The sequence below is a fragment of the Dermacentor andersoni genome, chromosome 2, assembly GCF_023375885.2.
Source record: "Dermacentor andersoni chromosome 2, qqDerAnde1_hic_scaffold, whole genome shotgun sequence".
NCBI lineage: Eukaryota > Metazoa > Arthropoda > Arachnida > Ixodida > Ixodidae > Dermacentor > Dermacentor andersoni.
The window spans coordinates 52,421,535-52,449,038 of NC_092815.1; the positions used below are offsets into that span (position 1 = coordinate 52,421,535).

A 27,504-nucleotide genomic window follows, 5' to 3' on the forward strand; every position below is an offset into this window, starting at 1 on the left:
GGTCCGTCAATGACCATTTTGCATCGAACTCATTTTATCCAGGTTTTGCAGTGTTCAATAAAAATTATTAGCTGGCTGTCAAAGGTGGCTGGAAATGCGCTTTTTCTTCTTTTGTTATTTTCAGTTTATACTGGTGCTATTTGTTGTGCGTGCATTTGCGAACGAACATTTACTGAAATCAAAGGTAAGGCTGTATTGGAGGTCTTGACACGTAGCTAGTAAGAATTTGTATAGTAATGACAGGTCCGGTCAATGGTAGCGTCGGCACAGGGTTATCTCTATGCGCAAAAAGAAAATGTTCGCAATCGGTGCACAAAATTGAAAATGATTCCAGTGACGTCCGTTCGCGCCGGCTATGTTTAGCACAGACTAGGCTTAAGTCGGGCAACAATGTACTATTTACGTCCGCATTTTCTACATTTCTCTGTGCGACTAGTACCCTAGTGCGATTGTGGAACTTGCGTGGCAGCGTCATTGTGCAATTATGGGTCGAAATTGTTGAAATTCATTTAGAGTCAGCCTTCATCGTAGTTCAACAAAAGCAGCGCTGTAATTTAAACAGTACTGGCACTGTGATGAAGTCAAACGGGAGCAACCGCGGTGCCCTGCGGCCGCACTACGGCGGACGAGCTCCACCTTTCTTGCTTGCCGCACTGTTGATCGGTCTCGTGCTCATCGGCTTCTGTTACTACAACCTGTCGTCACAGTACAGTGCCTTGGATATGCAATACCGGGACTTGCAAGAGCGACTGAGGGCCGTGGCAGAAAAGCACGAATCGGCGGAGCTTCGCTACGACAGGCTCAAGAAGACGCTCGAGGACAACTCCAAGTCACTAGATGAGAAAGATAAGCAGCTATTACAGAAAGAGCAAGACAGAGCTGCCCTTGAAACTGCGCTTCGAAAGAAAGAAGATGAGCTGATGACGAAATCTCGTGAAGCCGACACAGCTGCGAAAGCACTGGTACGCAGTCCTTCGAGTTGCGTTGTGATCGCCGCGAATTGGCGCGTTGTTACCAGCTCATATTTTGTTTGTGTTTTAGTGTGGCTAGCCCTGTGTCGTTCGTTATTTATTAATGCCGCTTTGAGTCGTATCGACAGCGCTAAGTAAAGCCCATGGCCTCCTTTGCTAAGACACGACTTGGAGTTTGCGAACCCCCGGTCTGCGTAGATGCCAAGCTGCACACCGCGCGTGTCGTGTGCAGCAGCAGCAGCTGTCTGTGCGAGTGCGTGTGCATATTTTACATCTGCCATTTCGTGCGAGTCAGAGGTGACCACCTGCTTCTTTCCAGCATGCGTGACGCTGCCGAAGCTGGGGGAGGAACTACGCGATTGATGCATTGTAGCTACTCCGTCCGTTTCGAAGTTCTAGTGACACACATTAACTTTTTGTACTTTGTGCAAGAGACAGAGCTTCACAGTTATGTGTAACACTTCCTTTTGATGCCGTAAGGCAAACTAGGACAGAAAAAAAAAAAGAACCTAGCCATGCGGTCAAGTGACCAGTGGCATTGTAAAACGAGTAACTCTGAATCTGTAATTATGCGTAACTAAAGAACATGTTCAGCAGCATTACATGGTGCAAAGTAGCGGAACCAGTAACATAACTTTCCTCCGCTTTGTGTTCAGCATGAATCTTCTTGAGCAAGTACTTTCACCAGTTGATGCTCATGATTGAAGCACTGCCTGGTTAATTCTCTCCACAAGGAAACTGCTATAGCAGCGAGCTTGAGCTGCATCTCTTCAAATGTGGGTGGCCGTACACGTAACGCTCAAGCACCTGTCTTCTTTGCACTTGTGTTGGATCCTGTGTTTTCTGGCAACAGTTCTCTACACATGCCTAGACATGACTGGTATACTACAAACCTTGTCGGCATCCACTCCTAATGGGCTGTAACACTTGAGGGAGTAGGTCACTAGAAATGTGCTTTGCACATTTGCAGTGCATCAAACAGTTCAGTTATCAGGATGAACAATTTGTTTAATGTGGTAGGCAAAGTACTGCACATTTTTGGTGTGTACAAGAGTGCAATTTTAATGATTCTCAATTTGTCTAATGAAACATGTGATTCGTTCAGTAATGCTTATTCAGTTGTAATTATCATGTACAGTCATCAGCACGGTTGTCTAGAGCACTTGAATGCCATGCTTTGGGCTGCACTAGCACTGTATACCGATAACACTTGGTTCTATATGGCTTGCATATGCACCGCCACACTGATGAAATTGCTCTATTTTTCGTTTTGCCAGTTACCAAAACTTCTGCGATTGCCGGTGAAGGTGCCATAGGGCTGCTGAGCAAAAGCACAGGTGGAATGTCTCAAAGTGAGCTTCCCTGAAAGTTTTACTATGTGTTATCTTTGCTTTTACTCCCAGATCTCGCAGTGCTTTCACTGGCAATCGCAGATGATTGCAGCTGTTTAAGCCTCAGTAACTAGCATGGTGAAAAAAGTTAACGCAGTGCCATCAGTGTGGCTGCATATGCTCAGATAGAGCCAACCAAGTTAATGAAATGACCGTGAGAGCACCAAGACGTAGGCAGCTGTTTCTTGACCTACATGACATGCATGTCATGACATGACCTATCATTTATATTCATCATACACTTTTGTCATACTATGCCACTTTTGCTACATACCAAGACGTAGGGGGCTGTTTTTTGATTGACATGGCATGCATGTCATGAGCTATCATTTATGTTCGTCATACACTTTTGTCGCATGCGAATTTGGCTACATACCAAGTTAAGGAAATGACCATGAGAGCACTAAGACGTAGGTGCCTGTTTAATGACTTACATGACACACATGTTATGATATTCATGCCGTGACTTATCATTTATGTTCGTCATACACTCTCGTCATACTATGCCAATTTTGGTACCTACCAAGTTAACGAAATGACCATGAGAGCACCAAAACATAGGCGGCTGTTTGATGACCTAAATGACACACATGGTATGATGTTCATGTCGTGACATATTATTTATGTTCGTCATATACTCTTGTCATACTCTGCCAATTTTGGTACATACCAAGTTAACAAAACAACCATGAGAGCACCAAGACATGGGTGGCTACGTAGATAGATACTGTCAAAGTGGCAAATGTTTGCCAAGAAATGTTTTGCATTTAAAATAACAGTGTACGTGCGCGCCATGTAATTCAGTGTAGCATTGTTTCGTACTTTTATGTTGCAAAATATGATGTAATTAATTGTAATATGATGTAAAATACGATGTGATATGCGTTTGTATCATCCACTTCCTTTTGTCCTTCGTCCGGGTTGCGCTGCCCACCCCTAGGAATATGTTCATTCACCAACTCACCCAGCTTACTGTGTTAATCCATGTAATTATTGCATGGAAGACATCACAGGTCTAAACCTATCTACCACCAAACAAGCAGAGGGACACGTTCAGTGACCAGCAGCCAGAGCACAACCAATGCGTAGTGTGTTGCACACAAAGGGCGTAAGGATGCACAAATAGTATGTTATTTGACATAACTTTATGTCCACAAGTTGTAGTTGTAATATGCGACATATTTATTGTGTAGAAAGCGTTGCAGATCAAAAACAACTGCACTGTGAAAGGAGTGAGGTTTCTACGACCACACTACTTGTGTAGCTTTTGTGTCGTTGCTAAGTATGAAACAGAGTATAGTGCCATCAATCCCACTAGCTCATGTATGTGAACCAGGAGTATAGATGCGCACACCTCTACAAAAATAATTTAACAAATAAAAATAAATAAAAGCAGTCCTGGCTATGGTACTGGTATGACTCTGTAGATTGAAGCAGTATGAGGCCAGATATTTTGTTTGTGCCCGAAATTGTACAGAATAATACAGATGTTAAGCGGAATTAGCCTGTGGAATTTCGTATAATGTATTATCAAATCAGGGGGTGAGCCAGGGACACTTTTAAAGTTTAATCAATCCTTCAGATACTCTGTATGAGACCTGGGGAGAACAACACCTTTTATAGATGCTTTGCAAGAGACGGACATTGTATGCACCTCTTTTATTTACTTGTTTCAGACTGGATGCCTGCAAAGGTTGAATGAGACTTCTTCAAAGTTATCTGAGAAAGAAAGTAAGGAATTGCTTGGTGTTTATTATTCCTGAAGCTTATCTTCAAAACATTCAAATGTTGCATTCGGCTGAGTTCTGTATTCATTGATCAATGATCCTGATACAAAGCCTGCATTATTAACCTGCCCCAGTTGTTGCCCTCTTTATTGTAGCATGTAAGCTAAGTTCTGGTTGCTAGGGAGGTGTATTCATCGGCTCTGTTTGTTATTTATGTTTTGTTGCATTCCGCAAGTCGGTTGTTCATAATAAATCAAAAGTAGTTCTGTGACAACTGGTATGTTGCATATCAAAAGGGAAGTGTTGAAACACAAGCAGATGAAACAAAAGAAAGGCACATAGCGGGCAACAAGCTGTAACATTGATGAATTTTGTGTAAATAGTAATTTGTGATTGTAGTCTTAAAGTATTTCATTTTTCTTTATATACTTCTAACAACAGTGTCGCTTGCAAAGATCACCAGTGAAGTTGATGCACTGAAGGCAGCTGTCAGGGCTGCTGAAACAAAAGCAGCTGCTGTAGCTGGTGCACAGTAAGTTCTTCCTTTACTGCTACTGTGTAATTTAGGTGAAGATGTGATGGAGCATTGACAAAGAATCATCGTCTCCAATCATGATGTACGATATTGCAAGAAGTGAATGTTCAAATACTGTGTATTGCTGTCATGCTTCAATGAACTTTGGGACTTACTCCTGCTTCTTGCAGCTAAAAAAATATTCTATTCTAGTGCATTCTTTTTCTCTCTTTCTTTTTTGGGGGGTTGCGTGGAGAGCACTAAAGTTTGAATGTCAGCGGATTTGCAGTCATGATAAGTGTCAACTAGAGATCTTTGTGCTTTTCTATTAAAGCATTTGTACAGGGCAACATGCGATGGAAACTTCTTGCAAAGCATGTTGCTAGCAGCTCAGAAACTTCTGTGACTTATTCACTACTATTGGAGATTGTGGAGTGTAACTCTTAGGCACCCAGTTGCATTAACCCTTTCAGGCATTGTATGCACAATTGTGTGCACCAAGATAATGCATCAGAAGCTAATAGCCCCAATGAAAATATTCAAAACATGCTAAACGCTTAACCTGCGCTGTAGGTCTGAATAATAACTTGAGTGTATTAGTAAAATGAGTTGGAAAGTAGATGGCTGGGTGTTTGCTCTTTGTCAATTTGTCATCATTTAGCTGCTTCAGTTTTATTGTTTTTCACAATGTTTTACATCAGGCTTATTTTCAAGTGGCTGAATGCTTTCCAAGTGTGCAAAGTCGTTATTGTTCTCATATCAGACAGTTCTCATATCAGACGTAGAGAGTTCTTGCATGGCGTTCACATTTTGTAATCTGGAGAAAACTTACTGAATTAAAAAATCTTAATCTTATCTTCAGCTTCATGCTTTGCGTAATTCTTAAGATGGAAGAAATGTGCTAAAACTATGTTTTCAGTGAACAAAATAATTTGGTGCCTGAGAAGGTTATGCACTTTCCAAAGCATTCACGAAGTGTACATTTAGTCTGGAAATTGCAGAGAGAGAGAGAGGGACTTGCATCAGTATATACATGAAGACAGTACCAGGACAGGTTATCACATGCATTGCACTGGCCACCTGTGGCACCTACAGAAACAGTCTATGTGACCCTTGGGTTTTTTGCAAGCTCAGCTTGGGAAATCTCGTTGTAGTGGCTGGGAAAATAAACATGCTTTGTGCTTACTCTGCTCCCTGCAGATTGCCAACACTGCTGTTGCCCATTGGAAAGTGCTACGTTGTACCACATAAATTAGCTCAGAGAGTCCAGTTGTGACAGTCTGACCTTGTTTGACAGCACCCTTTGGCAAAGGAAACTTCGTGCATGCCTCGGCCTATTGTCAGCGGCAAAATAGACCGTGATTGGTTTTTTTCTGTCTCAATTTTTCTTGCACAGCTCTGCCAGCCAAAAGACAGCGGCACCTGAGAGAAATCAAAACCTGATCAAGGAGCCACTGCCACCTGCCAAGAAAGAAGAGGCGGCAAAAGAAGTTGGAAATGGGCTACAAGATGGCATGGTGAGGGGTAATGGCACACCAGGGAGCACTAATATCACCACACAAGAGACAAAGACACATGCTAATCATCCAACTCTACTATCACCATGACAATAAAGCTTCATTCATTCACCAGACGGCTCACATCTTACATGACTGTAGTTGCTCTGTGTTCTACTGTAATTGACTTAAATGAATGATACTGATAACAATTACATTGAAGACATCAGCAAACACACAAGTTCTTACCTTTTATTTACCCTGAATGCACAGGAGACAATGTTTTGTATTTTGGTAAAGCATAGAAGTGGTATGTAGCCATTGGAATTATACTTTTCCATGTAGTGTGCATGGACTGTAACACATTTGCCAGAGGGAAGAACCTTTATAGTCGAATCTTGATACAGTTGAAACTTGATTTAACAAAGTGATGACCATGCTTGAATTATTTTATTAAATCAGAAAGTTCGTAAAATAGAGAAATACATTTTTTGGTCCTTCGAAATCTAAAATTGTAATGTAGCGACATGCAAAGGCTACTGTGGCGTTGTATTTTCCACTAATCTAGCCATCTATTGCATAAACCATAAAATAACGAAAGCCACCACTGCTGCCCCTACCGAGGCGGTGCCGAGTCAGCTGTTCCGTGCATGGCGCGGCGTGCAGCCTCGTCAAAATAAAGCTAGGGATGTGACCATGGCACCTAGATGTTTTAATACGGTAGCTTTAGAGCGCACACTCGAAGAAGAACTCGTCTGTGTCGAAATTCGAAAGAAATCACCGCCTTTCTTACTTATTTATTTGAGGAAAATAGTTCATTAATTGAGCTCGGCCAAGTTTGTTTTGTTAATTCGGGTTGATGATTTCTTCGTTATATCGGGAATAAAATCAGGTTTCGTTAGATCGAGTTTTACCTGTATAACAAGCATAGGTATAGTGAATTATAATATGTAACAAGAGTCAGTATAGAAATTTTGTTGCTCAAGTCAGCGTGTAACAAATACATATATGCAAATGACGAATATAGGATATAACGAAGTTATTTTCGTATTGGTTGGAAGAGTTGTTGATGTTAGGCAACAAAGAATATACAGGAGATATACTACAATCCCGTTTTGTACGATTTCCCGGCTCCAACACTCGCGATTGAGAACACAAAAAATGACCTAATACAGTTAGGCTTCTTTTTTACCAGTTCATGTGTTCCTTCATATTACAATCTTTCTGTACCAATGTTCAGTACATCACCAAACTTCGATTGTATGATACGTTTACCGGCTACTAAATCCCATGTAAACAAGAAGAGGCTCGAAGTGCGTGTGATTGATCGAGAGCAGTAGTCGTCCGTTACAACAGCTTCCCTACAATACTTGCCCGCATGTCTCGTGTGAAAATGCCGGCACGCACTCATTTTCCTGTTCCGGTAGCAACAAATCTCCCCCCAGGTTGTTGCACATTGCATTCACAGCTATTGCCGCCTACCCTATTTCAATAAGCATCTTCACCTGTCTGTTTCACAGCACGTGGGGTGTAATGCCGTTACAATAAAGCCTCGTTAATACATAGTTCGTAGGGAATGTGGATCAGGTACGCACTAAGCAATGAACTAATTAACCGACAATGGCAGATGAGCTGCTATGGACTTATCGGCCCAAAAAAGAAGTGTTCTCACTCAAAGACGCATGCAAACAAGTTTTATTTTCAAGCAAACAGCAAGAGACCTGTGTTTTTCACTTGCCGCCATAGCAACCTTGCTGAGTTTGAAGATGTTGGCCTTGCAGCGACACTCAAACCTTAAAATTCAGCAAGGCCATGAGAAAGTTTCTCCATCAGGCCCCACTTCTCTGCAAACAGCTGCATGACCGTCAGTCAGTGCACCAGCCATGTCAGATACGGAAGGGCCATCATTCACACAGTCATCCATGATGACGACATAGAAGTGTGAAAAGCTATGGGAGCAGGAAAACACATCAGAGCTACCATGTTTTGACATCACTCTCGGTTGCGACTGCAGTCTGAGAATGGTCCGTGCACCACAGTTTTGCTATTTATTATCTGCACGCACAACAATTTGCTGACTCCACACTTGTACGCACTGAAAATTAAGTAAACATACTTCACACAAACCATTCGGCATGCGTTAAGTGACTATGGCTTAAGCGGTCAGCCAATACATTAGGCTCATTGGCAACAGAGCAGGGGCTGCATTGCAACTATATTTAAATCAGAATTACTTATTAAACGGGTACATGTAAACGAGGTTTTACTTTAGAAACATATTGCATGCTTTTAATAGGTGATAACCCAAGCATGCCGCCGTTCCCTGTTGCAGGTGGCAAGGAATAGGCGTAATGTTTCACTCTGGTGGCATCGTAGGCATCGTATTCCGCCGTCACCCACCAGCTAGTTTTCGTTTGTCTCCTGTCGTAAAACACAACGCAATAGGAAGAAGGACCCCACCAGCTCGACACGTCTCAACGTCTGGAGCCACAATGATTTGCGCCATGTGGGCCCATCAAAATGTCCCGCAATATGCTGCCAAAGAAGCTGCTGACCCAGGCTAAATTTGAGGAGTGCATACGTAAGCTTGCCGAAGCCGCAAAAGTAGCAATGCTCATCTCGGGCCACTCATACGTTACCAGCTTGGCATGCATTGGCATCTCATGCTGCAACAATTCGCGCAATGGTTCGCATTACATAGATGTCAAATACAGTAGAGTCTGCCAAATTTTTTTAGTGACTTCGTATCATAAATTTCCCCTTTTAGTGTGTTTTTTCTTTAGCTTTATTCCAGAACGTATGAACAAATTTCTAGTGTATTATGTGCTGGCTTGTCAGAAGAACAAAAATAACAATGTGCAGTTCATTTCACCTGCATTACTGCTGTATGCATTACCTACCACACCATTTATGTAAACCTCAATATAATGAACTTCAATATAATGAAATTCTCGCTATAACGAAGTATTTAGCTTTCATAACCTCTTGTCCACAAAACACCGTGTATTTAGAGCCTCAATATAGTGAAGTGTGTTTGTATGTGATTTAAATATAACAAAATTTCACTTCCATCGTAGAGGAATGCTGAGACAATAAACGGTTGCAGATAGTCAAATGATTGAATTACAGGTGGCTGCTTGCAAACGCACCTCTGAAATCACGCGCCGCCGCATGACAAGAGCAACCGCCGAAGTTGAGCGGTGGCATGTTTCAAGCGTGATATCGCTACCCGCGCACTTTGTGCCTTAGGTACGAGTCAAAGTGTATGAGCTTGAGACGAGAAAGATGGTGGCTTCACGAGTGCCGCCTTCCTGCGTGAGCAAAGGGAAAGAGGGGGAGGGGAGCGAGCTCGCAGTAAATGGATCAAGCTAGCGAGGTGTTGGGGGGGGGTGAAGGGGATAAGTTGGCACGCGTCTCGATTTCTGGTGTGCGTCTCGGTCGTGGCTGTGCATGGCCGTAAGTGCGGGTGAGCGCATACGCAGCCGTGCACCCTACTTTAGAGGTAAGCTGCCGCATGTGTAGAGTGGACGTGCCGAGACGGCGTGGCTCCATGTCTTACCGCGCCTTTAGTATTGGAGATTGCGCAATCTCAAGTTTCAGTGACCTGTTGGAGCGAGAGGCAGCTGCAGCATTTGCTCCTCGCTGCCAGTGCTTTGTCCAATAACATCGTTGCAGTGGGGGCGACGCTATCAGCCGCGGGTGCAGAGTGCAAGCGAAAGTGTAGCTGGCTTCGCATAATTCGTGCCGCCGAGAAGAAATCGTCGACATTCTTGGCATGAAACCATATCATTCATCGCCGACTCCCAAATTTATCAAAGTGAATTGTTTTTCTAGTTCAAATTTGCTTTCTTCTATTGCTCGATAATTAGGAAAATTCTGTGGCCCCCTTCAGTGTAAGAAAAATCAATTGGCGACTGTACCTATTTGCATAAAAAGTCAAATTTCAATAGAACGAAATTTCGATATAATGAAGGAAATTGCAGATTTTACCGACTTCGTTATATCGAAGCTTAAGTGTAGTGTGAATGGAATATCCAACAGCAACTATAGAGCACCAGGAATAGCCAACAGCACCACGTGAGAGTGGGCAAGACAAGTAAATCGAACACTGCTACTAGAGTTAATAAACCTTCCGTTGCTCTATAGTGGAGTACTGACACTTGAGTTGTAGGAACTCTACCGTACTCTTCTTTCACGTAAAGAAATTGGACTTAGCAAGTGTGAAGGTTGGGAAATATGTTCAAATCTGAGATATTCTAATACAAGATACAGTCGAACCTAAATATAACAAACCCAGATAAAGTGAATTATTCTCTACACAACATACAAAACTTGCTGACCAGAATCTTGGATATATTGAACTCGGGACGTCCGCTGCCAGTGCAATAAAACCACTTGCGTGTCATAAACGCTGCGCTGAGGAGAGTTATTTTACTGTTTTCTTATGTTCGAGCATGCGTGCGTATAAGGTTGCATGCGTGCCTCAGGTTTCTCTCAATCAAATTTTTCACTTTTTGCTTGGGCCATCCTGCATCTCTGTGTTGTAAACAAATAACTCAAAACAAATGCCTGGGAGTATGTCATAAGCATACTGGAAGTGAAGCTTTATCAAGCTGCTATTCATTGTGACGCTGAGAAACAGTTTGATGCATAGGCAAAAGTTACTGCCTACTATGTGTAAGTAGTTTTGTCTGCCAAAATGGAACCCTTCTATGCTTCATTTCTTCACTGGTTATAACAAATCCATATATAATGAGCGCACCACAAATTTTCGATAGGATGAGTGAGCTCAGTAAGACAGGCGAGTTTGGGCATGTTGAATTATTTTATATGTTGAACCATTTTTAGTGCCTAACTCTGTTCGTTGTAACTGGTTTAGACTGGGTTTTAATTTGGTACTAAAGTTATCTGAAAATGATAAACCTGGCTTCATTGACACTATATGACACCCTGACACACAGCAAAATTTGATGATGTTGTGGAGTGTCATAAGGCTAAGATGGTGTTGCCCATAAAAAGATAAGCAACGACAGCGGCACATGTTTCTTCTTACTGTTCTCATGTTACAGCCACAGTTTTCAGAGGAATGGAGCGAGCCATTATATTGTGACATTATGACACACCCAGCTCCTAGGTATTTAAATCAAAACCAGTGCGTAGAAACAAGTTTTATTGGTATATTGAATTATGTAGGCTCTCTGGGTGCCTGCCAGTATGATTTATCTAAGGTTTAGAGGGTTTAGACCTTCATTAAATGAGAAAACATGACCAGTCGTAAATGACATGTCAGTGTTACTTTAATTCCTATTCTTACTTGGAGGGAGCTGGCGATATTGTGCACTAGCTTGTTTCTTTATTATTAGAATAAAAATAAACAGAGGAGGAGTTGTCACTGTTTGGTGGTGACGGCTATGCCTTTTCACTTAGTAAGTTAGTAATATAGGATGTTAAAAAACATGAATTCTTGCATTAAGAAGTAGTTAAATAAAACAGAACAACATCTAACACACTAGGAGTAAAAATCTCTCTCCAAAAGTTCTCCTGGAAGCGAAGTCTACAGATGTCTAGAGTACACAGCTTTCAGATGCACAAGTGAGACACAATTGCACACGATGCAGTAGAGTCAATATTCATCACAAATGCCAGTGTCTTCAAAAGAGCATCTAATTGCTTTGTGGTGGTCTTTTGGTGGCAATGGGCCTAACACTTTGGGAAGCAAGAAAGGCCCATGCGAGTCATTTAAACACAGTTCTTAATAAAGGCGATGTCTGTGTTTAGTGTGGTTGGGAGAGTCACGTAGTAGGTGGTATATGTCCTCGTTGCCATGGCTACACAAACTTGTTGAGAGGACACACGCTTAATTTGAAAGTACACATTTCCACTGGGAGGGGCCTTGCATTAAAGGCGATCATGATGCATTATTTTTGCCTCACAGCCATCCTATGCTGTCACTGGGAGCAAATTTCCTTGTGCTGCAAAGCCGTCTCAAGGTCTTTGTTGGTCTGTGGTCAAAAATGAGGTAGCTTCATACGTAGCTGTCCTGACAATTGAGGATAATCATTTTAAAGTGCACAGATGTTGATATTGACACTACATGTTTTTGCCATCTGCAAGGTGCACAAAGTGGCATTGCACATAGCTGTGCTTTCTACCGTCAGTGGACTCTTCGTTAAACCAATAAGCAAGCCTCCCTGCAAGGCAAGGATTCCTTCTTTGGCACTCATTGCAAAAAGAACGAAGAATTGAATTTGGCCTGAGATGTGTTACCATTTCGACTTCACAAAGGAATTGCAATTGAGATAACATCAAAATTTGGGCTTATTGGTTGAACATCTTGGATTTCGAACAGTGCAGCAAGGAACAGGGAAAGTAGAGGAAGCGCACAGTGCTGACTTCCAGCTCTGCTTTATCCCATAAGAGCAAACATATACAAGCAGACCAAAGTAAAAACAGCATGAAAAAAAGAAGAGAAAAAACTGAATTGCGGCCGGCATTTTAAGTGCTCTAAAATTCTTCATAGGCATTGTAACCAGTTCACAAGAGAAATCCTCAGAGAAAGTGCGATTAGTTGCTTGGGAGCATATTGCAGTTTCTGGGTGCCAATGCCGACTGTGACGTGACATGATTACACATCAGTTCAATTTTCTTCATGCTGTTTTTATTTTTGTCTGTTCGCATATCTCTGCTCTTTCATAATGATGCAGAGTTGGAAGTGAGCGCTGTGTGTTCTCTACTGTCTATGACCCTTGTTGCACTGTTCTAAATTCAATTGATGTATTAACAAATTAATCAGAAGCTGAATAAGTTGCCCAGCCTTAGAAGTCATATAGATATGAATCACGAAGTTGAGAACTAGGCAGAGTGGCTACTTCATTTCAGAGCTTCTCCCCCTCGCACACACACACACATATGCATACTTTATGAAAACCTTTTTATGGCAGAGGCAGGTGCAGCCTTTGTCTAAAGAAACCACGCACTTGACCGCACCTGACTGTGGGAGTTCTTGTTGGCAACTGCACTGCTTAAAAATTTTTGGAGAGGGGGGCCAGCTCTTATCCTTCAAGGCTTTCCAGTGCCAGGAGTTTCGTGATTGCAACATGAGGCGGCTAGGATTTGGCAACCCTCAAAGTCCGAGTGGTTTTACTTCTTTTGATGAATGTGGTGCACTTAAATGTGGTGCATTGAATACACTTAAATGTGGTGCATTGAAATTCTGTTTTGCCTGTGTCAATACTGTCGTGAGAGCCTGTTCAGTGAAACCCATATGGGTTTCACCTGTGTGTTTTCAGTAGAATTACTGGAAGCTGGGCAAGCTGGAATGAATTTGTTGTAACTAATGTGTCCTTGTTATTTCTCTGCTTGTGTCCTTATCTCCTTTGCTCATTAGTTACAGTGAACATTTTTAGTGAACATTCCTTTGTAGCTCTGCTCAATTCTGAAGTGGATGACAATATTCCCCTTCAATAAAATTTCTTCCTGCATGCAGATTTCCATAGAACTGATTTTCCACATTCACTGTCCCTGTGCTTCAAGTTGCCCATTAATTTGGCCTCACTCTACGATCAGCTAGCCTTCTGGTTAGCTCAGATGTTAGAGTGACCGCCCCAGAAAGGCGTTGGTCCCAGGTTCGTTTCCCGGGCCAGGACAAAATTTTATTTGAAACATTCTTTCTGAAAAATCTGTGTTTTCTTTGTAGCTTTATGCTACAGTGTCCCTTTGCTTCGAGTTATCGATTAATTCAGCCTTGCTGTGCTATCTGCTTGCCTCCCGGTTAGCTCAGATGGTGAAGTGACTGCGCCCCCGATTTCCGCAGAACTGATTTGCCATAGCGTTTTTACTGTTGAAAATTTTACCGTGGGTATCACGCTAAAAATTGTCGCAACCCAAATTCATGCTTGATTGGTGACATAAGTTGTTGCATTCTTTTGCAAGCAAAATATCTTGTTAGGACATTAGTCAACAGTTTTGCTAAGTCATTGAGACACCATGTTATAGCATCTTTTACAACTTCTTGCCCAATATATTAAGCTCATTTGGTTGCTAATTATGCATGTGATCTTTTTGTGACAAGCAGACATTTACAAATCCTTTTAGTATATTAATTGTGTCTACATTGGTCAAATTTAGCCGCAAGATCCTGATGTGAATCCACCACTGGACGCTGGCCAGTAGAGAGCAGCAAGACTATGTGAGTATAACTACACGTTTTTCATGTAAGCCATAGCATAGGCCGCAGAAAGTAATCCAATAGTTCTTGGAATGAAGCTGTCCTCCTTTAGTGGAGATTAGTTAGCTGCTTCACCACTGTAGGATGCCTCTAATACATACACAAGTCATAAAAGTTACATAAAAAAGGGTAAAGTGTCTCAGACAGGCTTGCCGACATTTTGATAGTTGGACCTATCCTTACCAAAGGCAGCCTTGTCATGCTTGGAGTGTTAGTTTTAAGGGGATAGTAGAATGATGTCAAGTGGTGTCGTTGACGGTGGTGCCTGCCTGTGAAGGAAACTCTACTATGCTCTATGTTGCGCTGCTAACCCGTTAAAACTAAATGACCAAGAATGGCAAGGACGACTATAGGCGCTGACTACGGGGGTGCGAGCCCCCTCTGAAGTTTTCCAGGGGGGGGGGAGGCGTGCAGATCTCCCCCCCTCCCCTCTCCTCTAAAATGTAATTACCAGAGTTCTGTCGCCCACACCATTTGAGGCTCGTCAAAATTGTGACAAAAAAAGTGCGTACCTTAGATGATTCTATACATTAGTTACATTGACCATATAAATTGTTGTAAACGTACACTTATTAATTAAAATAACAAGCATAGTGTAATGCACGGACCATGTAAACCTGTGAATATCTCACTGGATGACTACGAGCACTTGCTGTCACAACGCTGGCATTATGAAGAACGCCGGCCATGGGGGCACACGGTTCGTACAGCTGTGCAATTCACTGCGACTCCGTAAATTTGGTTCATCATCATCATCTGTCTATATTTATGTGCACTACAAGACAGTTTCTGTCAGTGATATCTCCGATTGTCCCTGTCTCTTAACTTAAGACTACACAATCTGCAACACAAAGGGCACGGAAAGACAGCCTGGGAAGGAAGACAGCGCACATAAAGTCAGCAGCAATCCCTGCTCGTCCTTTATCATTGCACCCACCAATAATTACCAATAATTAGAAACATCAGCCACGCATAGTCATTTGCAGCTACGGCAGGGATAGAGGAAAAGAGGTGCTCTCCTTTTCAAGCGTGCATTTGATAGTGGGACCTCCAACTAACCCAAATATTTAGTGCTTAGGAAGCTAATGCCCATCGAGCCGCCATTCTTTTCGGCTCACTGTTATGTGGCATTCATAACGAACATCATGGTGATGACGAGAAATAAAATGAGAAATAGAAAACATGCGTCGAGCTCGTTTCTACCATGGCTGCAGGCGTCGCAATGTGCACCGGCTACAAACACAGTATGAGCACCAATGACAAAGCCAACAGTGGGCAAGTCGCTAGCCAGTACTTTGCCAGAACCCATCTGACACTGAGAAGGAAGTGTGTTTTCCACCATATAACCACCAGTGGAAACATAACGCTATGCGCGTGGGGAGACAGTGCACGCAGAGGGACCAGCCATCTCGAATTGCAAGCTTGAACCTGGTGTAGATCACCTCCAAAATAAAGCGTGCCCCCCCCCGCATATGTAGTACTACTCAGATGCATGGCCAGCCAAGCACAGCCACTGCAAACTAGGAGAAAATGCACGCTTAACGGACTGATTCGGCGTAACTGACTGATTTGAAAAATTGTTAGCTCTCGTTTTAATGGAGGGGTGCGTCTTCATGGATGTTTTGTGGCAATAAGTCTTGATAAAAGAAAGAAGTTGAGAGCTATTGCATAGTTCTGACCTGTTTTGTACCAGGGGCCAGTTTTACAGAGTGCTCCTTCTACAGTAAGGCATACATTAGGTATTCAGTTGGCAAAAGTTATCAGGTGGTAATACAAAGTGAGAAGGCAGTGAGGAAAGCTTCAGGGAACTGAGGCAAGCTTCAAGCAGACCACCTGGCTTAGAAAACAACAGAAAACGTTATACAAAGGAACGAAAATCGGGTACATAACAGCGCAAGCAGGTTGCAGCCTTTTGGGCAAGCAAAGCTAGGTAGTGCTATTTGTAAAACACCATAGTGTATGCTGTGCATTTTCCTTACTAATTTTTATTCCTCACATGCTTTATCAGCAGCTCAATGACGCAATGCACAGTGTTCCTACTTGTTCTTGTCTATTTTTGTGCTTTTGAGATATCACTATGTCTTATTTATTGATTCATTTGTTAATATGGTTGTTTATTTGTGCATCTGATAATTTATTACCCTATAATCCTTTATTCCGCCGACGAGAAATAAATAAAACCAATGGCATAAGGCGTGCTTTGACAAGTAATTAAATGATTGCCTTATGGACTCGCGTTGCTTTATGCATTCTAGTCATAAGTTGTGTTCAGAAAGTGTTATATATTGTCATTTTTATACATGTTAGGTCTTCTGAAATGACCTTTCGTCAGCAAAATATTTATTGATTTTATCTATGCGTATTAAAACTTTCAGAAGGCATTACATGGCTTTCTTCATTGCTGTCTATTCGTGCGACCTAATATGCACAAAACACATATATCTTCCTAATGTGTTCAACTGAATCCACTTGTCGTATGGCTCATCAGAGAGACGCCAATCTCTCGGTGGTGCGAGGGCACTCACGCTGTGAAATTGAACTGTCTCCTAGTATGAGCTCTGTAACTACTCATATAAGGTCATTACTTCACTGAACAATTCTTTGAGGTCACACGAAGTTTCTTCAAGTGCAGGTGTCATTAAAAATTATATTGTGTGTGTGTGTGTGTGTGTGGTTAGGAAACATGGTCGAGCCCCAGCCTCCCCCCCTTTGACCAGAAAAACGAAAAACTTTCCACCTATGAGGGCAACTTTCACAAAGATAGGTCCACCTATCAAAATGTCAGCCAGCCTGTCTGAGGTACCTTAACCCTGTTTATGCAACTTTTGTTTCGGTCGGAGAACAAGCCTTCGTCGGAGTGAATTTAATCTCTCAGTGTGTTTTCTTGACTCTAAAATGAGTAATGAGTAATGAGCTAAAGTGAAAGTTTTTGTTGACGAGTCACCATGCGATTGCATGATAGAGCTAGCTGAATGCATGCGGCTTGACACAGAACATGGTAACTAAATGTAAACATGAACTTGTTTCTTTCTCTTCCCCCCCCTTTTTCACTCAGTACTTATAGTATCTCTGCTGGAGGCGATGTGGGACAGGAGGCATGACTTTGCATAGTTGTGATAGTGGTGACTTTCTATAACATACTGAAATTGTCTTTTTGCCTTAACAGGAAATGCCCATATAGCTGCCTGATGAAAGGAGAGTCGAAGGTGCAGTGCACCCAAGGTGGCCCATTCCTCCAACTATCTGCTGTCATTTGTCACTGCACATCAGAATCCCATCATGGTGAGGAGGACCTCACAGATGATCTTCATTTTTTTTTTTCGTCCAGCTCGGAGCCTTGCACATTGGTTATAGTGTCCTGTCGGAGCAGACCATTCTGTGGTCAAAATTACTGAATCTACCTCAAGGCTCGCAAATCAATTCACTGATTTATTTTCTACGTATACTACCCGTCATTAGCAGTGCTTCCAATATCAACAATATCAGGTATGTAAGAGTGAGATTACTTCTTGTTTGCCATGTTTGAGCTACACTGCCAGTGTGAAATGGACACTTATTCCAAAAAAAACTGCATTGAATAACATTTTTTGGGATTTGAACCTCATTACAATGAAGCAGGATACTTAGCAAAAAAAAAAAAGCTATTGCTGTATTGCATTTGACATTCATTACAAAAGTGTACATGGACGAATCAGCAATTAGACTCCACAGAAGAGTGCTGCCGTGAAACTTGAGCTTCATTTAATTGTGCAATGCCTTTAACTTGCACTTTGACTAGCATTAGGGATATTGAGAGGAATGTGCCTAAGTCGTTTTACAGAAAGAGCAATGATGGTGGCAAGAGCTGGCCTAACCTAACTTGTAACATGACTTTAGTGTTAGGTCCTACCTATAGTGAGTGCTGCAATGGAAGGAGAGGGGAAGGCCACTGGTGCATGGCATCAGCAACATTTTATTGCTCATAATTCAATTCATATAAGATGCCTTCAAGGAATTCTTGGAAAAGATTTGTGATGAGAAATTAAATTTGGATGCCATACGGTGCTTTTATTTATTTTGTTTCCATGATGTGCATGGTCTGTACTGCATATTTTATAGCCGTCAACAAAATTGCTGCCATTCATCTTGTCGCTCATAAGTTTCGACTTCCTGGCGCTTCAGTTCACCATTTGACCGCTAAGTCTAACATCAGTTATCCTGGTTGATCTTGCCCCAAGCCCTAGCTTTTGACCCTTGACTCTTTCTTCAGGGCACTCCGATAAAAGAGTGCAGTTGAAATGGCATGATTGTGTAAAAAGTCAAAAGTGGCCAGTTGTACAGCAAAAAGATGTACAAGAATTCAAGCTTGATTGTGATCGCATGGCTCGCATTAAACACTGCAGTATCCAGATGCCATGTTCAGGCTTGACAAGTAAGAAGGTTTCTGAAGGTAAGCACGTGAAGCATCACTGTGTCATGCTGTTGGCAATACAGTACTAGTTAGCTGCAACTCAGCGAGAGATTATGCACACTAGTCGTAACAAGCTGCCACCAGCTTATGGGATGGAATGACAAGAGGCTCATGTATCCAGTCCGTTTGTGATAATCCAAAGTAGAAGCAGGAAGCAAAATAATAAATTCTGTTTAATTCAAGCAAATGTCCAGGTCTTATTTTGCCCTTTGCATTTTGAAGGCAGAGTGAAACCACTTAATTCAAGTAAAACTTCCATTTCATTGAAACTTTTCGGCTTCTCAGGGCACAGATTGGTGGCGTTGAGCGGAACATGCGTAGCCTCCTCAGACCTCGTATCTAACCTGCTGCACGTCAGCTTTGCTATTAAAAATAACAATTGAAGTGATGGGGAAAAAATGTCTAAATTGAAGGCAGAGGCATATAGCCAATATCAATAGTTTAATCACCTTGTTGCCATCGCATTTAAAGACAATTAATACTGCTTTGTGTGAGACTATTTATTGTACAGTCAACTTCCATTAATTCGACCCTGACAGGACCAATGAAATTGATAGAATTATTCACTGGGTCGAATTATACACACTGCAGAAAAATGCCAAAACACACTGCTGATTCATTTGGGAGTATTTGCCTGTGCCACAAACACGCCCCGAAAACAGTGGTGCAACCAAGTTCAATGTGTCAAAAGTAAAAAAACTGACGTAGAAATGACATTAACACTCCTAAACAAAGCATAAATCTAATGCCCACCCGATTTTTTAGCAAGAAAAAATACAGCAGGTCCGATGTGCCCTGTTGGAATCTATATACAGTGAAGCTTTCTGTAAATGTATAAGTACTTAAATACGCGTTTGTGTTTATTCAATGTGAGTGCAAAGTGAAACCGAACACTTTTGTTCATCTTTGCAAAGAATGCAGTGTACCTTTAAACAGCCAGCACTATAGGGATTGAAAGAGGCAAGCTGGCTTTCTGTGCCATTTGTTTGAGGTACCTGACCTCCCCTGGGAGGCGCAGATGCAACTAACTGTCATCGCGGTTGCCAAGCGGCGCATTGCATGTGCAACGTGAGGCCATGATCTCTGGTGCCCTCTCTCCCATCTCATCGTGGGTCTTCGCGTCGTAGCCTCTTCGCTCTCTCCACCAGTGGCCAACCACCCACATGCGCAGGCCAGCTTCCCCTCCCCCTTCTACTTTCAACTGTTGCAGGCGAAGTAGTGTGAGCCATCGCTTCTAGGTGGCGCAGCCGTCCCACAGCGAAGTCCGAGCTATTTGGCGACGCCTGACTTTAAATTTAAAGTCGTTTTCGCCGCAGTACATTCTTGTTATGCCATACAAATGCCGCAAAGGCGGTCTGTTTGCACCATGCAGGCAATTTTCGGTCCAATTTGCCTGGGAATAAAGGAAGTGTGCCTTTGAATCAGGTAAATACAGTAATCAGACAATTGTGAACAACAGGAGACAACATGTGTTTAATGCATTCACTGCCCTTAAGCTCCGTCGAGACAGACGCTGTGACTAATGGGGTCGCTATTGGGGCCACCATAGGGGTCAGGCGGCTGCGAGCTGGCAGGTCAAGTTCAAATTATCTGGCCAAGGCCAATTGTTTGGGATCAAAGTAACACAAATTTTGGTCCATAGAAATGCATGGGTGCTCGCCAGGACCTTCAATCAGAATTGAACTAACCCTAAAATCAACTTAAGCAAAGCTGAATTAATGGAAATATACTGTGCCATCTCCGACAATGAAAAATGCCCGGGAGGTACCCACATCTGACATGCCATGAAATGTTGCTGCAATCTGAAATGAAAAAGTCTACCCAATGAACCGCTGCACGACATTACGCTTTATCTATGTTTTAAAGGCGAGCAAAATAGGTTTATACCAGAATAAGCGTTAGAGATGTCACATTGTCTACACACATAAAGGTGCTGCTAAATCAAATATTCATGCCATTTGACCAAACAAAGGGTGTTGAAGTGATTAGCTTCTCTTGTCTTTTTCCCCCGTTTTTCGTGGTCAGTGGCGGAAATTTTTTTTTTTGCTGATAGAATCAGGAGAGGGTAGTGCTGCACGAAGGAGGGGAGAGCTACTATGAAGACAGACCCACTGGACAGAAAGTAGATTACTGGGAGAGAGGGAAAGTTGCCATTGTCTCCGTATTTCGCTGTTTGGTTGGGAGAGATGCTGACATTACAACAGAGCCTTGTGGGTCAGCAAGGTTGTGGCAGAAAAGGAACAAACTTGGAAAAATGACATGAGGCTTGGCATCACCGCGGGGCCACCATGACTGCAGAGGAACAAGAAGAAACATTGTGCCAGCGACTTTCACAGATAATTCAGTGGATTCAGGAAGCTGCTCACTTACTTCGACAGTCATCATCAATGATCTCTGCATACTTTTTTCATAAGAGATTGCTTGGCAACAAGAGTTGAATATAAAAGGCGTAGTGTCACTAGGCTTTTCTTGGGCCTGAGGAGAATAAGGAATGAATAGTCATGATGTACCCGCGTTTGATATTCAGGCTGCCATTGGTATTGACGAGTGTCACTGCAACAGGATAACAGGATGCAAATAACATGGCCACACATTCGCTACTCAGATATTTGGCATGCACTTGCACAGGATCCCATAGGATCCTCTCTCTCTGCTATTGAACATGGCCACAGCCTGTGTTTTGCACAGAATTGTCTAGTACAGACTATGTGTGATTATATAACAGGTCAGGCCCTTGTTTTGTACTGTATGTTTTATTTATTTCAAGCACCTGATAATTTCATACCTGCCAACTTTTATGATTCTATTGTAAAATGCCCAATGCTCAGAGGTTCTTTACAATCGTCCTATTGATACAACAAATTCTAGTACAAAATTTTTGTGTCCGCTTTAAAACAGCATCAATTTTAAATGAATGCAAAACAAACAATTGACCCATTTTTCTTAGCCCGATTTATTGGGCCCGCCCAATCATTCAGACCTACCCACAGCAGCACCTCCAACTTATAAAACAGGTACTATATAAGAGCATTAAAATTTCAGCATATTACAAATTACATGAATATTTAATAAACTTGACAGGAATTGTTTCTTTTTTTTTTTTGGAGCAGGTCATTATTGCTGCGACTATAGAGCAGAACGACTGTTCAGAGCACCAGTACAGTTGGCAAAAATTCTAATAGTCAACATCTTCAGTAGTGAGACAACCTTCAGTATTTTTCACAAAATTTTAGTAGCTTTCAAGTCCAACTAAACTAACTTTCAAATTCTAAGGCTGGACGGTCTGTAATGTAAACAAACATATGCCAACTTTAAGAATTCAAATTAGCACAGTTTGACTGTAGTAGTATATCATAAAAATCTTCAGACTGAATTCATAAGCATTACCGCCAAATTTCATGCAAAGCTGAGCGAAATTTTAGCGACGAGCTCTTGTGCTGTGTCTTTTGTAAAATGCAGTGAAATTACCTTTTATTTATTTATTCAAAATGCCTTACAGTACTGAAAAAGGCATTGAGTAAGGGGGCTTCACAATATGTAACAAGGTTTAGATAGTTAAAGTTATATAAATAATTACTTTGAAATGTATCTCACTATGTGCAATTATTCGAGTTACACATTACCTTCACTATCAGTTGTGTCACTACTCAATGTAATGAGGTTCAATTGTATCCCTGTGCATATAAAATGTTACCTGGTGAATAACCTGGCCTAATCTCATATTTCACTGGAAACATTGCAGTGTTGATGTGCTATATTGCTTTTTCTTTTCTGTGTAAGCATTATCTTTTGTATGACAGCATTGTGTTGTCTTTTCAAGTCTGATGTTCCTTTTGTCAGAAGTGTCATGGCATTTACAGCCAGTCATTCGCACTATAACTGTGCTTCCCATGTTGAAATTATTGCTCGTTTCATTCACTGTTACATGTTGAATTTGTTGTCTTTCCCTTTACATTTTGCAGTATTTACCCATTTTTAGTGGCACTCTAAAGGGACACCAAAGAGTGAAATATAAGTTCAGAGCTCTATTAGTGAGTTACCCTCCTACAGTACCAAAAAAGCCACTCTTACCGCAAAGGAAGCTTGATAAGCCACGAAAGATGCAACAACAAAAGACTTGTGGCAACACCACCTTGAATTTCACGCACCAGTGTGCCTCAACATCATGGATTTTTATTACATCTGCTCAGCATAGTTAATTTTAAGGCGAGTAGCATTCTTTGGCTCTTTTGCCCATTTCCGTGTTTCGTGGTTGGCAGTGGCCAAATGTTGGTGGTCGGAGGTTGAAACAAAAGCGCCAATGTAAAGGGCGCGCGAGCTTGCATTGCGAGGCACGTTCGTTGTCGAATGCCAGCTGTTGTAGCGTATTCAGATGCACATGCTTTCCATTTATCCTACCACTAGAAATGTGCTCGTTAACGGTTATGTTCTCTATGGAATAGCACAATGCGACAACAGACTCTACCTAAATACCCTCACTGCAACAAATATAAGTTGTCAAGTGGACAATCGTCATTGATGGTTCTCCACAGTATTTTTTCATCAGTGAAGATAGACTACTCTTGTGTCCTAATTCTACTTTTGTGCTGTTAGTTTACTTATGCCGGCCATTTGTTGGTGTAATATGGATGACAGGGTAGGGAAGTCATTCTTAATTTAAATGCTGTCATTGTGGATGTTTTTTAAAAGGATTCAAAGACTGAACTTAGTTCAAGAACATTTACTGCACCACTGCTGCCCAAATACGAAGGAAAGAATACTTTGAAATCCATGGTGTCACACTTGCGTAGCAGTGCCGGGGCTCTGGTGCGAAATTTAAAATGTAGAAGTTTCATCTCCATCTTATCTTTCAGTAATAAACGTCCTCCCGCAACATTAAATAAAATTTCAATGAAATTCATAATTTCAAACTGATTCAGTGCTTTTCTTTAGTGTCCCTCTAACTGTCGCCACTTATTCTCTATATTCTCAGTAACTATTTTCAATTGCCGTTGCAATGCAATGAAAAAAAAAAATGCACATTCCTGCCTGTGGGGCGGTTTATTTTGTGGCAGTCTTCCTTTACTTCTTTCACTTAATGTAGGTGCACTTGCTGCATCAAAGTGCATGACTGAGTCTTTCGTGTATACATGCGACACTTGTGGACTTTAGGAGAGTTTACTGTTGGGCTAGTTGGTACACGATTTTAAAATTTAGAACAGTGCCACTGTGTCACTTTCTTGTCCACTTTCGTGCCGCTGTTTTAAATTTTGAAACTTGTCGAGTGTTGTATGTTTCAGCAATTTGGTAACTGCTCATGCTTTCCTGCTTGCTACAACTTGCCAAATATTTTTTTAAATTTACAATACTTTAAAACTCGTTTCTGGTTTTAAAAAATTCTGTTTGATATTCGTACGTACAGGTTGTGTCATGGAGGTTTGGCATGTGACCCTGCATGTTTAACACGTGACCCTGCATGTTTAACACGTTTCAGGAAGCTAGCCCTGAAAGGTGCTCTGAAACACTCTTTGAACATAGAAAACTTTGCCGATGTGTTAAGGAAGCTCCTGTGAACATGTGAGCTGAATATTATAGCACTGCGTGTAGCAGGCAATTTACAATGTTCTGTCAAAAGCAGTAAAAAATTGCTTGCTCTCTCCTTCGCAATGTCGTCAGTGGCATCGCTAGCAGCTGGACCCACCAACGCTGTTGGCTGGTTTCGTGACCGTGAGAACATTCTCAGTAATACAATTATTGCTCATTTGAGGTAAATAAATGGAAAATATATTTATACATCTATGGCTTTAAAACAACATAAAAGCCATTTCATCTTTGCATCGCCAGTCTACACACAACAGTTGCATGTTGCTATTTAACGTCTCGCCACTGAGACGTTCAACCTTTGGGCAGGGCCAGCGGGGCATTGCTCCTGTGCACCCCTTGCTGTCTCCCCTGTGTAGCCTCCAGCGTGCTAGTGGGAATGAGAAAGAAAGCTGCTCATCGGTTCAGTAACTACGTTTAACTTTGCCTGTGCTTGAAGGATTCGAAAAAATGTTGTGGCAGGAGATTTATGAGACGACGTAACTTAGTAATGATATTATTCTATGATTAGTTAGAAAAGTGTTTCGGGGCCCCTTTAAGGCTACCCATGTTTCTGTGCAGTGTGTTAAGTTGCTGTTTAATGTTAACCAAATATGGTGAAAATATAGCTTAGCAAAATAATAGGACAAGGTAGTTATTTCAAAGACAAGGATGTATTGTGGTATGATACTTTTAAGCTGTATGCCCTTTTTTTCTCTTTTCTGTTGCAACAGACATCATTGAGCATGAAGCCAAAAGGCATTTTTCAAAATCAGAACATTTATACTGCCGGGTGCAGATTTGGGCTAGTTGGTTGAACATAAACTAAAAAGTATGACGGTAAAACTAGGGCAGAAGAAAAAAATTTTAGTGACGATGTTTTGTTCCTTCCCTTCTCTTTTGTTCTAGTTCTACTTTCATGCTGTTTACTTATTCTGACCATTTTCTTGGTGCAGTCACAAGTGAAACAATGGTGGTTCGTTTTTTTTTTAGAAGTGCCATCATTGCAGATGTTTTTCTTATATTCCATAGCATCATTTACTTCCCATCTAGGTACCTTTTTGCATTTTAGTTGTCATTGTCGTGGAAATTGGTAGCTTTACATTTCAGTAATACAGTAATGCTGATGGAAAGAAATGTGGCCTGTCTGCGAATTCACCAGCTTTGTCTCTTCCCGGATTGTTTAGCTCGCACTTGCTGCAAGTGGCAAGAGAACTGTCCATTCTAGAATTTAGCCACAGCTCTGTAATAACACCAAAGCAATATTTCTTTTGACTGCTTTCCACTGCTGACACTTTTTCTCCTTACCAGTGTTTTAAATGTATGGCTTAATTAAGCAATGCCTCTATCGCTTACTACTCATTTCCTACTTTAGTGAATGCTCCTTCAGCCTGGCATAAGGTGGCTGGCCTGCTTGAAAGGTAAATAATAAGAAACTTGCCTCCAATTATCTTTTCTTGGCAAGACCTTGCCTTACTGCAAATTAGTTGCAGAAGAGCAATGCACAGAGCAAACTGCCTGCTCATGCAACCTTTTTATGTTTGCCAAGCACAGTTTCTTAAGTTTCATTTCTGACATTAGTTACAAGCATGCTTCGATGAAAACTGTTTCAAGAAGTGAAGTCTCTGTGTGCTGCAAGGTTAACAGTGTCAACCTCAATGCCATTGCCTTTGCAAATGACCAAGCAAGAGATTGAGCTTGTAGTACCAACATTCCTGCATAGGCAGTTTTCTTGCAAATTCACTAGGGCACCTCTCATCAGCATCTATATTCCGACGATTCAATTATTTGTCACGCTCAGTGGGAACACTTAATATCCAACATATTAGGCCAGGTTTCTGTTAAATGTCTTCCTAGGCTGTCATAGCTGCCGCTTTTGTAACTAAAGAACAGCCTAGATATGGAATTTTTATTGAATAACAGTACGTTGCGTGTTTCTTTGAAGTGTGACATTTGGAAGTCAGTAGCAACTTCTCTTTTTTTCAAGTGCACGCTTGATTGGTAACGTTGAATTTTCCTCAACTTGAAGCAGCTTCTTTACCTTCAGAGAGTGGAAGGTGCAGCGCTTACTCAAGTCCCACTACAGAAGTAGTCGCTGTGCTTAAACACTGTTTCTCTGTGTTCCCTAAGCCGTAATAAAGTTGTCAGGCTTTTGCAATGTTCAAAAAGAGCAGAGCAGTGTCTTTGAAGCATCCCTTTATTGCAGGAATTAGATGAGGGAGGTTTACTGAAGAGCAACATTACTTTACAGATGAAGGGCAGTGCTATATCCCATGCTCTAAGAAGTTGAGTAACTGCTTCAAGTTGAGGCGTGTTTCTTTGAGGGTGTAAGGGATGGCTCACCAACATCAGGCATGTATGCCCCTTTTGTCTGAGAGAAGATAGCAGGCAACCAGGAGAGAATGAGAAGTGCTTCGCATCACACAGTTGGTGCAGTACAGTAGATGAAAGGTTCACAGAGAGACCCAGTTTTCATTTTCACGATATGTTTTATTTCCATGCTACATGTGATAAAAAGTGTGTTAATGTTACACGGACCCCCTTCCGAGGCCCAGGGACTACGGAACAGTGATTGTGAGTCAAGGTGTTGCCGTCAAGAGGCAAACTCTGTTACTCAAACGAAAAAAGGGAAAGTCACCAAGCTCCACAATCAGGACTACACTGTAAATCTTTGGAAAGACAAGAGTTGTACCGGTGATGCAGTGTTGTATGAAATGGAGAAAAAGAAATGTTTGTAAGTGGAGAGTTGTAATAAAATAATGACTCATGTAGCATCACAGCTCCTTTTTTTTTTTCATTTTGGTTGGCATTTCTTCAGTGAGTAACGTAAAAACAAGTAATGGGCTTCTGCCACGGTGTTATCAAGGATGCAGCTAGGCTGCTCCAGTGCAAGCAAGTTCCTGCCGAGAACATCTGGTCTGTACCAAAAGCTTTGACTGCTTCATGCACATGACACAAGTTGCAAAACCAACCTTATGTAATTAAAACATTAATCGGCGAATATGTCTGATAGAACAATAGACGACTAACATGACTGCCGAAGCTGTGCAAGGTACATTTAGCACTTGCAGTTAAGAAATAAATAAAGAAGGGCTTACTTTGCACAAGCATTAAAACATGCAATGTCAGCAAATCTACTGCTTTCCTAGAAATTTCGATTCACTACAGT

At 41.7% G+C, this 27,504-nt stretch overlaps 1 protein-coding gene across 5 annotated transcripts in view; it reads left to right on the plus strand.

Annotated features, from left to right (window-relative positions):
• The first annotated feature begins 395 nt into the window (after positions 1–395).
• Positions 396–27,504, plus strand: part of LOC126542323 (uncharacterized) — a 32,518-nt gene continuing 5,409 nt past the window's right edge. The window contains exons 1-8 of one of the 5 annotated variants that reach the window (XM_072286404.1): positions 396–962; positions 4,039–4,093; positions 4,531–4,621; positions 6,000–6,120; positions 14,227–14,287; positions 17,493–17,608; positions 22,739–22,982; positions 25,711–27,109. In XM_072286404.1, the coding sequence (XP_072142505.1) occupies positions 576–962; positions 4,039–4,093; positions 4,531–4,621; positions 6,000–6,120; positions 14,227–14,271 (699 nt within the window). In that variant the 5' untranslated portion in view covers positions 396–575 and the 3' untranslated portion in view covers positions 14,272–14,287; positions 17,493–17,608; positions 22,739–22,982; positions 25,711–27,109. Of the gene's footprint in view, positions 963–4,038; positions 4,094–4,530; positions 4,622–5,999; positions 6,237–14,226; positions 14,288–17,492; positions 17,609–22,738; positions 27,110–27,504 lie in introns of those variants that run through there. The other 4 variants (XM_050189347.3, XM_055077161.2, XM_055077162.2 and 1 more) reach the window with 4 other exon arrangements.